The 13,525-nt window shown below is 37.3% G+C and overlaps 1 protein-coding gene across 1 annotated transcript in view; it reads left to right on the top strand.

Annotated features, from left to right (window-relative positions):
- DENND4C (DENN/MADD domain containing 4C) overlaps positions 1–13,525 on the top strand; it is a 97,197-nt gene that overhangs the window by 53,592 nt on the left and 30,080 nt on the right. The window contains exons 17-21 of the mRNA XM_011930412.1: positions 871–999; positions 2,154–2,298; positions 7,203–7,325; positions 8,808–8,954; positions 12,095–13,260. Of these exons, the coding sequence (XP_011785802.1) occupies positions 871–999; positions 2,154–2,298; positions 7,203–7,325; positions 8,808–8,954; positions 12,095–13,260 (1,710 nt within the window). The remainder of the gene's footprint in view (positions 1–870; positions 1,000–2,153; positions 2,299–7,202; positions 7,326–8,807; positions 8,955–12,094; positions 13,261–13,525) is intronic.

The following is a 13,525-nucleotide window of genomic DNA, read 5'->3' as shown; positions in this document are numbered from 1 at the left end:
CCAGGCTAGAGTGCAGTGGTGCAGTCTCGGCTCACTACAATCTCCGACTCCTGGGTTCCAGCAATTCTGCTGCCTCACTCTCCCAAGTAGCTGGGACTACCAAGTGTGTGCCACCACGCATGGCTAATTTTTGTATTTTTTTTTTTTTTTTTGTAGCGATGGGGTTTCACTGTGTTGGCCAGGCTGATCTCAAACTCCTGACCTCAGGTGATCTGCCTGCGTGGGCCTCCAAAATTCTCGGATTACAGGTGTGAGCCATTGCTCCCAGCCTCTATCCTTGATTTTAGAAACGAATTACCTCTCAAATTATGAGGAGTAATAGTTTTTCTCTTTGTGTACATTTAGTTACTCAAACAAATGGAACATGGACACGTATGTCTTATGTGAAATAGTTAATAATGATGATACTTGCATTAAGGGTTTTTTTTTTTTTTTTTTTTAGACAGAGTTTTACTCTGTCACCCATGCTGGAGTGCAGTGGCGTGATCTGGGCTCATTACAACCTCTGCCTCCTGGGTTCAAGCAATTCTCATGCCTCAGCCTCCCAAGTAGCTGGGATTACAGGTATGCACCACCATGCCCATCTAATTTTTGTGCTATTAGTAGATACGGGGTTTCACCATGTTAACCAGGTTGGTCTCAAACTCCTGACCTCAGGTGATGCACCCGCCTCAGCCTCCCTAAGTGCTGTGAGGTGTGAGCCACTGCACCCAGCCTGAATAGGTCTTAAAAATAATTTGCTGAGATGCTCAAAGCAGAACAAAGGAGAAAATACTGCTTTATAATAACTTCATGGAAAGAATTCAGTAAAATCTCTACAGTTCATAGTATACTAATTACTGACACTTCCATTTTTTTTTCTTTTGTTAGGTGTGCTATCGAGTAGTGATGCAGCTTTGTGGACTTTGGGGTCATCCTGTTTTAGCAGTGAGAGTCTTATTTGAAATGAAAACTGCTAGGATAAAGCCTAATGCTATTACTTATGGTTATTATAATAAGGTAAGTAGGATCGACAGTAGGCAAGTTGTGGTGCTTATCAAAAATGATTATTTTGTATACCTTTTGTTATTCATGAAACTCCTATTAAAGGAGGTTTTGGGATATATTTATTTTTTTTAAATTGACAAAAAGTATATATATTTATCATGTACAATATGATGTTTTGAGATATGTGTATTGTGGAATGGCTCAATCGAACTGTTAAGTAATTAAAATATGCCTTCACGTACTTACCATTGTTTTGTGGTGAGAACACTTCTAGTCTCTTAGCAATTTTCAAAATACAATCTGTTGTTATTAACTGTAGTCCCCATGTTGTTTAGTAGATCTCCTGAATTAATTTCTCCTATCGAACTGAAATTTTATATCCTTTGACCAACATCTTCCAGTACCCCCTTTCCCCTCACCTCCCAAATCCCCTGGTAACCATAGTTCTACTCTCTACTTTTATGGGTTTCACTTTCTTGGATCTCATATATGTGTGAGATCATGTGGTATTTGTCTTTCTGTGCCTGGCTTATTTCACTTACCATAATGTCCTCTGGGTTCATTCATATTGTCACAAATGACTGGGTTTCCTTTTTTATTTCAGGCTGAATAGTATTTAATTGTGTATATATACCACATTTTCTTCATTCATACATTGATGAACACTTAGGTTGATTTCATATCTTGGTTATTGTGAATAATGCTGCAATAAACATGGGAGTAGAGATCTGTCTTCAATATACTGATTTCATTTCTTTTGCGTATCTATACCCAGTAGTAGAATTGCTGGATGGTATGGTAGTTCTAGTTTTAATATTTTTAGGAAACTCTGTACTGTTTTTGAGGAATCTTTTTAATGACTGTACTCATTTGCATTTCCACCAAGAGTGTGTAGGGGTTCTTTTGTCCACATCCTTAATCAACATCTTTTGTTTTTTTGACAGTAATGATTCTAACAAGTACGAGGTGATAAGATATCTCATTGTAGTCTTAATTTGCATTTCTCTGATGTTTAGTAATGTTTAGCATTTTTTTATATACCTCTTGGCCAGTATAACTGTTTATATTTGTGTGTATATATATAAACATATACACACACATATGTATGAATTTTTAAAATCTGATATTGCTAATTAACATTATTTTTACCCTTATTTTGCCTTTAGGTAGTTTTGGAGAGCCCGTGGCCTAGCAGTACCCGCAGTGGTATCTTCTTATGGACGAAGGTACGGAATGTGGTACATGGCTTGGCACAGTTTAGGCAGCCGCTTAAAAAGACTGTGCAAAGGTCACAGGTCTCCTCAATATCAGGTAATACATGTGATTAGAAATATACTTCCTTGCTGAACCATGAGCTTTACAGGCATATGAATTTTTAGCTATGTGAAGTAGAAAACTTAAATTCTGGTAGACATTTTCACATACATTTAAAGACAGATTATCTTAGTCCAAAATTGTTTTTGTTTTTTTCCAGAAATTTAGAAAGTGTTCTGCAACTATAAATGAACTGTGGGTCATTCATGTTTAGTGTAAGAGATTATCAATGCATGAGTTATTGAATTGCTATTGTCCTTATCTTTAGCTCTTCAAAATGTCACAGGTGGAAGTGATGGGGACACGGTGAGCCACGGTAGCGTGGATAGTTCTAATGATGCTAACAATGGGGAGCACACAGTCTTCGTCAGAGATTTAATCAGGCTTGAGTCCATTGATAATCACTCTAGCACAGGTACTAAAATCCAGATTTTACTAACCATTCACTTACTCTCATGTTAAATCTTTCCTTTTTCAAAAAACTTCTTCCCTTCTTGAGTTTGTGTGATATGACTACTTTAAAAGTACTATATACTTATAAGAGAAACAATAGAGTCTGCAGATCACTTCTCTTTATTTCCTGTAGTACAAAATTAGTATGGGAGTGCTGTGCACAGTGCTCTAGCATGATACTTCTTTGTATTTGCTTATCATTAATTTATGAAAGTGTATGCTATAATTAGGAATCATGAGTTAAGGAACTTGAAAATTAGTGACAACTTGCAAATCTTTTTAAAAAATTAAATAGAAAATGTATCTTAAAATTTTAAGAGTTTGAATATTAAAGAGGGAAGGAAGTAAGTCACACAATGAGAAAAAGTAATCTCTTTAAGTTACATTTTTTAAGATCTGAGAAGCTATTGAAGCTGCTTTTATGTACATAGCCATCCCTCTCCTCTGAAGTTAGAAATAAGTGTAACTAAAGTAGCACATTGTGCAGATATATGTGTGTTGCACATCCTTCTCCTTGTGCTGTTTTTTTTTTGTTGTGGTTGTTTTCAATATCTCAAGCTTTCCTTTTAAAAGAATTCTGGGTCTAATTCCTGTACTTCGTCTGATGAACTTGTCTCAATGACTGAAGTTTCCTTTTCTCTGCTCTTTGTTGCTTTGCTTTTTGCTCTGTGCTGTTTCTTGGTGCTGCATTTGTCCTTGGCTGTCATGGTGTGGGGTGCAGACAGACTTGTATGACGTGAAGCTATGGATACACGTGTGCATTAATGCTACCCTTGAATGTTAACCACATCAGGTAATTTCCCATTTATTAGGTTAAATTTTGCTGACATGCAAGGGTGGGGGAAAGACTTTTCATTGTATTTTAAGTATTGTTATTAGTGGTAAACAGTTTTCATTTTCTTGCCTTTTCTCCTTTGGATAAATGTAATCATATATAGACTCTATTGAAAATATCCAACTAACTTTTCATGGTCAGTTTGCAAAGCATATTTGTTACCTTATTTGAAAATATATTATGCCTTGCTAAAATTCTTATTTTGAGGTTGGTTTGTAGCATCATTGTGACAAATAGTGTTATAGGCATTGAAGAATTAATTGTTTCAACTGTTGAGGTGGTGTGGCTATTGCTTTCCAAAACTGATCTTGCTGAATTCTTGTGCTAAAAACAACTTTCATAGAAGCATGTGTAAATTTGAAAGTCAACATAAAGCTATAGGTTACAATCCTGTTTGTAATTAACTTCCTCAGTTTGCCATCATGTTTGTATATTATATTAACAAATAAGAATTTTAATGAAACTTTTATTTTAAAGCCACCATATTTTATTTCATCTAATATTTTTTCATGATACTTGTAGAAGAAATGGGCTTCATGTATAAAAAACAAAAAAACATTTTTTGTATGAAAACGTTTACCAGGAATAGTAATAGTAATACATAAACACCTCTTTTATTCTTTCAGATTTTTAAGTTTATCTCATTATAGAGGCAATTTACTCCTTTAATGGAAATACCAATCTCCTAGTAATCCTGGGTGTTTGGTATAAAGACTTCAATAGTTGGACACAAACTTTTAGGTCCCCTTTTTTTATATTTTAGCTGCATTTCAAATAACTGAATGCCATATACGGAATTTGCAGTGATGGTGTGCCTCTGTAGAACTTCTGACAATGCCAATTGATGCTTTTAGGGTTTTCAGCCCAGATGCTTAAGTTGCCCATTTCATTAAGGATTATCTCGTGGAATCTTTCCACTTGGTACCTGGTACAGAGTGACTTAGCTGTTAGGAGCATGTTTGGTTTTAATCTACCCAGGTCCCAGCCTAGTGTTCATTTCATGGCACCATAATGCTTTACCACACTTTTTGAGGGAGCTAGTAAAAATGTGACTGAAGTTAGTCATTCTAAGTAGTAGTATTTAAAGACATTTTTTTTTTTTTTTTTTTTTTTTTTTTTTTGAGACGGAGTCTCGCTCGGTTGCCTGGGCTGGAGTGCAGTGGCCAGATCTCAGCTGACTGCAAGCTCCGCCTCCCGGGTTCATGCCATTCTCCTGCCTCAGCCTCCCGAGTAGCTGGGACTACAGGCACCCGCCACCTCGCCCGGCTAGTTTTTTGTATTTTTTTAGTAGAGACGGGATTTCACCATATTAGCCAGGATGGTCTCGATCTCCTGACCTCGTGATCCGCCCGTCTCGGCCTCCCAAAGTGCTGGGATTACAGGCTTGAGCCACCGCGCCCGGCCCTAAGACATTTATTCTTTTGTTGTATGGCAAACCCAGAGTCTGAGTGGCAGTGTAATAAGTGATGGAAAATGGAGGTACTGCATATGTTATTTTATGTGTCCTTTATTGACATCTTTATACTGTTTTCTCTAGTACCTGATCTTAGTTTTGATTTTAAATTATAGAACTTTAAAGTCAAAACAGACTTTTAAAATATTTGAAATAATTTCAAACTTACAGAAAAGTTGCAAGAATAATACAGAAAACTCTTATATCTTTAATCTAGATTCCCTCCTTTTTAGTTTGCCACATTTGCTTTATTATTTTCATTCGGTATGCATCCACATACCATTTCTTTTTCCTAAATCATGTGAGCAGGTTACATACATCTTGCCCTTTTACCTCTTTATTATTTCAGTGGTATTTTCTCTTATATATAACCACACTTTAGTTACCAAATTCAAGAAAACATTGATATACTACTTCATAGTTTATATTCCAAGTTTGTCAGTTATCCCAGTGTTCCTTGTGGTACTTTTTAACTCCCTTTCTTTAGTCTTCTTTAACCTGGCACAGTTCCTTAGCCTTTTAAAAAATCTTTTATGACTTTGGCCTTTTTGAAGAATTCATTTTAATTATTTTGTGGAATGTTTCTTAACTTGGGTTTGTCTGTTATTTCCTAGCGATTAGGTTATGCATCCGTGGGTGTGGTACATAAATGATGTTGAATACTTCTCAGGTTGTCACATCCTACAGGCACACACAGTCTGACCTTCATCGGTGATACTAATTTGGATCACTTAGTCTCACTATTGTTTGGTTTCTCTGTGGATAGTTACTATAATCTTTTTCTTCCTCTCAGATAATAAGCTATTTTTGAAAGGACACTCTGAGACAATGTGCTAATATCCTTTCTCATGACACTTTCTCTTTTAAATTTGACATCCATTGATGATGCTTGCCTGAACCAGTCATTACTGTGATGGCTACAAAGTGGTGATTTTGCCAATTCTATCACTGTTTTCAAATTTAGGAGACGATGTTCTAGTATATGGAAAATTCTGCATTCTCTGTTTTTTTCTTATTTATTAGCAGTATGGACTGATGGGTTCCTGTTTTATTCATTGAAGTATAATTCATTACTGCCCTTATTTGGTCCTCAAATTATCCCTGTGTTGGCCAGTGGAAGCTCCCTTAAGCTGTTTTTTATGTCCTTTAGATATTTTCCCATCACGTTTCTGAACACTACCTTTTTGGCACAACAGAATGTTCTAGCTCAATCTTATACCTTCTCTGTCTGAACTCTGCAATCAGCCATTTCTTCATGTGTCCTTTATTGACATCTTTATACAGGTTCTTGTTCATGGGGAATAGATTTTAGAGGCCAAGATTTGGGATCACTGTTACCGCAGTGTTACTGCTTCTAAACTCTTTTCCTAAGCTAGAAAATATGTGTACTGTACATAAAAAATAATTTTCAGAATTGTCACACCCATTTTCTGTGAAAAACAAACCTACTAAACAGTTCAGGATTTGACTATTACTCTTAGGCTTAAGGTGGGTATTCAAAATAATGTGTTCAAAGTTACTTGGATTAGTCCTCGCCTGGCCCTTTCAGTGTGGTTATGTTATTCATGGGAAATATAGTTGCCTTCATTTGTTTCCATTTGCATTCAGTTGCACCCCCTTTATCTTACTGATTTAATTTTTTTTTAACATGCAGAAGTGTATTATATCTCCAGAGATAAAAACAATACCATAAATTATACATAGGGAAGTCTTATCCCTCTTTATTCATTGCATCTTATTTCCCCCCAACCCCCCAACAGTAAACCCCATCTTTACTGTTTCCTGGTTTATTTTTCCTGCATTTCTTTTTGCAAAAGTAAGCAGTTGTATGTGTGTTTTTTTCTTACAGAGAAGGTAGCATTCTGTAGATACTCTTCAAAAGACACTTTTCCAAACATCTTGTCTACATATTTTTAATTTACAGATGAAGAAATTAGGATGTAGTGCTTCCAAATGTGTTTAGTCTTTGATGTTCCTGTTTCTGCTGTTCTTTGCGACTTATCGTTATTTTTAAAATGTTCTGTGTTCCTTGTGTATTTTCTTGTCTTCGTTTTGTCTAACCGTAATTGTGTAGGTCAGTGGAATTTTCTTTTGATATTTTATATATGAATTATAAGTATATGAAAACATTTATATGTAAGTCTGCATTCTTTTTAACAGGTGGTCAGTCTGACCAAGGATATGGGTCTAAGGATGAACTTATAAAGGATGATGCAGAAATTCATGTGCCTGAAGAACAAGCAGCAAAAGAATTGATAACTAAAACAAAAATGCAAACAGAAGGTGAAGTCCTGATATTTACGAACTTTACTTAGAATAATACCTGCATTATTAATAATTAAAAGTTTATCTTAGTTGATAGCTTTGATGATTATTTTCACAAATGTAACGTCTGGCTCCTAAGATGCTATGTACCGTTATATAAGGTAGATTTTGGTAGTCTCTGAAGTTTGAAAATTTAAGAGACTTTTGTTTCTGTTTCTTTTTCTTTTTTTTTTGTTTTAGAGACAGCGTCTTGCTCTCTCGCCTAGGCTGAGTGCAGTGGTGAGAACATGTCTTACTGCAGCCCTAATCTCCTGGCCTCATGATCCTCCTGCCTCAGTCCCCTGTCAGCTGGGACCACAGGCACGTGCCACCATGCCCAACCAATTTTTTTATGTTTTGTAGAGACAAAGTCTCGCCATGTTGCCCAGCTAGTCTTGACCTCCTGAACTTAAGTGATCTTCCCACCTCAGCCTCCCAAAGTGCTGGGATTACAGGTGTGAGCCACGACACTCTGTAGGTCAGCCCTTAATTTTGCAGGAAAGTATGACCCATTGAGGTATTTGCCAAATTTACACAGCTACTTTTGACAGAACCAGGACTAAACTTTGAGTCATCAAAACTTCTATTTTAGTGCCATTTTTAATTCTGAAAGGCTCTTTCACTAGCAGTCCTTCAAATATCTAGGTGCATAGTTTTCATTGGTAGGTTAAAAATAGTCTATGTGGGCTGGGTGTGGTGGCTCATGCCTGTGATCCCAGCACTTTGGGAGGCTGAGGTGGGTGGATCATGTGGTCAGGAGTTCGAGACCAGCCTGGCCAATGTGGCGAAACCCCGTCTCTACTAAAAATACAAAAATTAGCCAGGCATGGTGGCAGACACCTGTAATCCCAGGTACCGGGGAGGCTGAGGCAGGAGAATCGCTTGAACCTGGGAAGCGGAGGTTGCAGTGAGCCACTACTGTGCCATTGCACTCCAGCCTGGGTGATTTTAAGAGCAAGACTCCATCTCAAAATAAAAAAAGTCTATGTGGTTTTTCCTGGTTTTTATAGGACTCATTAAGGCAGAGATAATTTGTTGTAATCATTTTATGAAAATATGGAAGAATATTTTGGCTTATGGAATAAGACACTCTTCCTGTTCTCTTTCACAAAAGTATACTTTCTTTAATGTTACTTATTTTATACTCCAGAGTTTTGGAGAAGCAAGCCCCTCTCCTGCTTGCCAAGTGATGAGAAGGAGAACTGAAGGCCAGAGACTTTATTGATTCACTAAAGAACATTTATGTTAGGATTATTGAATGGTTAAACAAAGCATTTCAGTTAATGGCAGCATTTATGGCATAAAGTAAACCAGACACAGTCTATTTTACTTTGTGTCTAAAGTAAAATATACACACTGACTGTTGGAGAAAAATACATACAATATGTAAAAGTCAGTATATGGTTTCTGTTTAATATTGGCAAAAGTAGGAATGATAACATCCAAATATTTTTTTTCCAGAGGTGTGTGATGCCTCTGCTATTGTGGCAAAACATTCACAACCTAGTCCAGAGCCTCACAGTCCTACTGAATCTCCTGCATGGGGCAGCAGTATTGTAAAAGTTCCGTCTGGTATATTTGATATCAACAGCAGGAAAAGTAGCACTGGTGAGTCTTTACATTTTGGTTATTAAATATTTAAAATAAACGTCTATAGATACGTATGTGTCTTTAATGACATAATTGTAATGAACATGTTAAAGAGCCAGAAGGGACTTTTGAATTCTCTAAATCGGCTAAAGAAATTGAAAATATTGTTATTTAAAGGTGTTTGATTTTTAAAAGGAGTATTTAGTGTGTTTAATTGTTATTTAGAATACCCTTTCCTGTTGTGGTGCCTGTTCTCCGTTTGGCCACTCTTTCTCATTTTACATAATGAGAAAGTGTACTTGTAGGGCTTCCTGTATGCATCATGAACAGAGAGGCAGTGATGTGATCAAATTCCAGAGGGCTTATGAGTGGCCAGCTAATTCCTATCACTGAAGGGAAATGGAAGAAAAAGATTCACGTCATTTCCGCTCTACACAGATATGCCAGTGAATCTTTGATTTTGGCCATTGTTATAGGTACCCCAAGCCACTTTTTGTTTGTGATCAAGTGTTTGTACTAAATAACTGTGTGTATGAGTCCCTTGAATTTGAGTTTTCTACTTTCATTATATATAGGCCTCCCGAGACTCTTCTGGCACACGTCTAAGTATATGATTTTAAAAGATGATGCAATTGGCCTGCATCCTTTGCCCTTCATTAGTGGTGGCTGCAGTTCACTTTTCTAAAGTTGACTGTCTTGTCTGAAGATGTATCTATTGTATGACTTTACAGAAATTAATTTGTTCAGCTTCTTAAACCAATGTAAAAGTACTCCTGTTCTTAAAGTCTTTTCTTTTTGTATTTACTGTGACTCTGAGTTTCACTCATTACTTGTTTGGTTAGTGCTCAAGAGGTGGTGGGGCTAAAGGTGTTTTGAGAAAATAATTGATATATACATTGCAGATCCCATTTTCCCAACTTCTTGATAGCAGAGATGCTGGGGAAAAGGAGGGAAGAGTTTTCTTTGTCAGAGGCTTAGCGTCCTCTCAAAATATTGAACTGGGCATTGTGGACTGCTGTGTTTCCTTCCCTTTTAACTTATTTTCATATTAAGAACGAAGGGTGAGGATAATGGGGCTTTTGTCAGTGTAGCAATTTTTTTTTAACATTGAATAAAATGTGCTGTTAAATTCCTGGAAATACTGTGAGAACTAATAATATTTGCAAAGATTTGTTTCTCAAATATTGGGAACAGCTTTCAAAGCAGGTACATATTTTGAGTTGTAAAATAGGCTAGTTTAATTCCCATGAAGGCTTAAAAGAATATCTCTAAATGCTTATTCTGATTAATTTATATAATTATGATTATTAGTACTAACTTGAAAGATTAAAAAGAACCTTGAAATCAATCTTGAAGTTTAAAAGGAAGATCTTATCTAAGACAGCTTTTTTCCTTGAAGCTCCCAGATATTTTTATGCTTTTTAACAAAACAAATGATGTGACTACAGTAAAAAGCAATGTATAAAAAAGAAAACAAAGGAAAAGAAAAACACAAATGAAAATCCTACATATGAATAATTCAGACTGCTATACAATTCCATAGACTGGATGGCTTATAAACAACAGAAATTTATTTCTGCCAGGCTCAGTGGCTTATGCCTGTAATCCCAGCAATTTGGCAGGCTGGAGGGGAAGATCGCTTGAGGTCACGAGATTGAGGCTGCAGTGGGCCATGATTGCACCGCTATACTCCAGTTTAGGTGACAGAGTAAGGCCCTAACCTTATTTGTTTGTTTTTGAGACAGACTCTCACTTTGTCACCTAGGCTGGAGTGTAGTGGCATAGTCGTGGCTCACTGCAGCCTCAGCTTCCTGGGCTCAAGCAATCGAGGATTCTTCCGCCTCAGTCCCCCAAGTAGCTGGGACTAAAGGCAAGCGCCACCACGTCTGGCTAATTTTTGTATTTTTTTTCTGGAGACAGGGTTTCTCCATGTTGCCCAGGCTGGTCTCGAGCTCCTGAGCTCAGGTGATCCACCTGCTTCAGCCTCCCAAAGTGCTGGGTTTACAGGTGTGAGCCACCGTGCCCAGCCTGACTCTAACTTAAAAAAAAAAAAAGAAAAGAAAGAAATTTATTTCTTACGGTTCTAGGGTCTGGAAAGTCCAGGATTAGGGTATTAGCATGGTGAGTTCTGCAGAGGGCCCTCTTCCAGGTTGCAGACTGCTAACTTACTGTATCCTTGTACAACAGAGAAGGAGAGAGCTGTCCTTCTCTAAGGGCTCTAATCCCATTTATCAGGGTTCCGTTTTCATAATCAAATGACCTTTCAAAGGCCCTGCCTCCTAATACCATCACACTGGGGGGTCAGGATTTCAACATGTGGATTTTGAGGGACACAAGCCTTCAGTTTGTAACAGGAAGACTTAAGTTCTAATAATGATTCAAATAGGAAATAATAGCTTTTGGTTTTGGAGTGAAACAAATTGCATGGTAGCAAAGAGTAAAAGACTGCTTTCTTCTTCCAAAGCTGAGGGAAGCTGCTGTGGCCATTAGCATATTTTTTCTCTACCTTATCAAATAAGACTGACTTCTGTGAAGGCTGGGATTATATCTGTTTTATTTGCGTTTGTATTCCTAGCACCTCATATAGTGGATACTACTAGACCTTTAGATATTTGTTGAAGAAATGGATATTTCTGAGTAATTTTTTAACCACTCAGGTTTTATCAGCCTTCTTAGAATTTTCCGGTGCTAGGCATTCCATTCCGGATTCTTTTACTTTACAGCAGTAAGACTTTGAGTATAGCAAATATACAGTTCCTCTGCAATTACAAATTTGCTTTTTGCAGAGTAGATTCCTGGCAAGTATTTGTTGAATTGGATACAAAACTAAGATGGAAGAGATTCTTTCTTTTTTTGTATTTTAGTGAACAACACAGGTATATCCACCTATCATATGTTGCATGATTTGTTTTTTTAAATGGGTGTTTATATACATACAGGATGAAAGACAAGTTATACATTAAAATGTTACCTCTAGGGGGCAGGTTTAAATAGCTCTTCCAGAGCATTTTAAAAATACCTTCTTTATGGCCTTTAAATTTTCTGGTTCTTTTATTCTGAGTATACGTCACATTCATAATCAGGAAAACAATAAACATTTTAATAAAAGTTAACTTGGAAAAATAGATTCATCGTTAATATTTTACTTTCCCTTTTAGGTAGTATATCAAATGTGCTGGTTTCTACTCAAGATCCAGTTGAAGATACAGTCTTTGGCGAAGCTACTAATCTCAAGAAGAATGGTGATAGAGGAGAAAAAAGACAAAAGCATTTTCCTGAGAGGAGTTGTAGTTTTAGTTCTGAAAGTCGAGCAGGAATGTTGCTTAAGAAGAGTAGTTTGGATTCGAATTCAAGTGAAATGGCTATCATGATGGGAGCAGATGCTAAGATTCTCACAGCAGCATTGACATGTCCTAAGACTTCTCCACTTCATGTCGCAAGAACCCATACCTTTGAGAATGTTAGCTGTCACCTACCTGATAGTAGGACTTGTGTGTCTGAAAGTACTTGGAATCTTGAGCACAGATCATCTCCAGTGCCAGAGATGGTTGAGGAAAGCCAAGAACTCCTTGAGCCTGTGACTGACGATATACCTAAAACTACTGCAACAGTGGATACATATGAGAGTCTACTAAGTGATAGTAACAGTAATCAGTCCAGAGACTTGAAAACAGGATCCAAAGATCTGAGGAATAAGAGAAGTAGTTTATATGGTATTGCTAAGGAGGTTGAGAGGGAAGATGTTGAAACTGGACTAGATCCTTTGTCTCTTTTAGCCACTGAATGTTCAGGGGGAGAAACTCTTGATTCTGAAGATAAGTTGTTTTCTCCAGTTATTGCGCGTAATCTGGCTGATGAAATAGAAAGCTATATGAACCTCAAAAGTCCCCTAGGTAGTAAATCTTCTAGTATGGAATTACATGGAGAGGAAAACAGAGAGTCTGGCATGACTACTGCATTTATTCATGCTCTAGAGAGGAGATCAAGCCTACCTTTAGATCATGGTTCACCAGCACAGGAAAATCCTGAAAGTGAGAAGAGCTCACCTGCAGTGTCGAGGTCTAAAACTTTTACTGGGCGTTTCAAGCAGCAAACCCCCTCTCGAACTCATAAAGAACGTTCAACTTCTTTGTCAGCGCTGATACGTTCTTCGCCACATGGCTCGTTGGGTTCTGTAGTAAATTCTTTGTCAGGACTAAAACTGGATAATATACTCTCAGGGCCCAAGATAGATGTCCTAAAATCTGGTATGAAACAAGCAGCGACTGTAGCCAGTAAGATGTGGGTAGCTGTTGCATCTGCCTACAGCTACTCAGATGATGAGGTAAGAAAGCTTTATGTGTGTAGTCTGTCTGCTGTTGGAATGTTTATAGTATCTTTCTAGAAATAGATATATTATTGTTAAGAGATTTCTGTGCCCAGGCTGGAGTGCAGTGGCATGATCTTGGCTGTCTGCAACCTCTGCCTCCCGGGTTTGAGTGATTCTCTTGCGTCACCCTCCTAAGTAGCTGGGACTATAGGGATGTGCCACCATGCCCAGCTAATTTTTGTATTTTTAGTAGAGATGAGGTTTCACCATGTTGGCCAGG

This window comes from Colobus angolensis, unplaced genomic scaffold, assembly GCF_000951035.1.
Source record: "Colobus angolensis palliatus isolate OR3802 unplaced genomic scaffold, Cang.pa_1.0 Scaffold86, whole genome shotgun sequence".
NCBI classification, from domain to species: domain Eukaryota; kingdom Metazoa; phylum Chordata; class Mammalia; order Primates; family Cercopithecidae; genus Colobus; species Colobus angolensis.
This window is presented reverse-complemented; position numbering and strand designations above follow the sequence as displayed.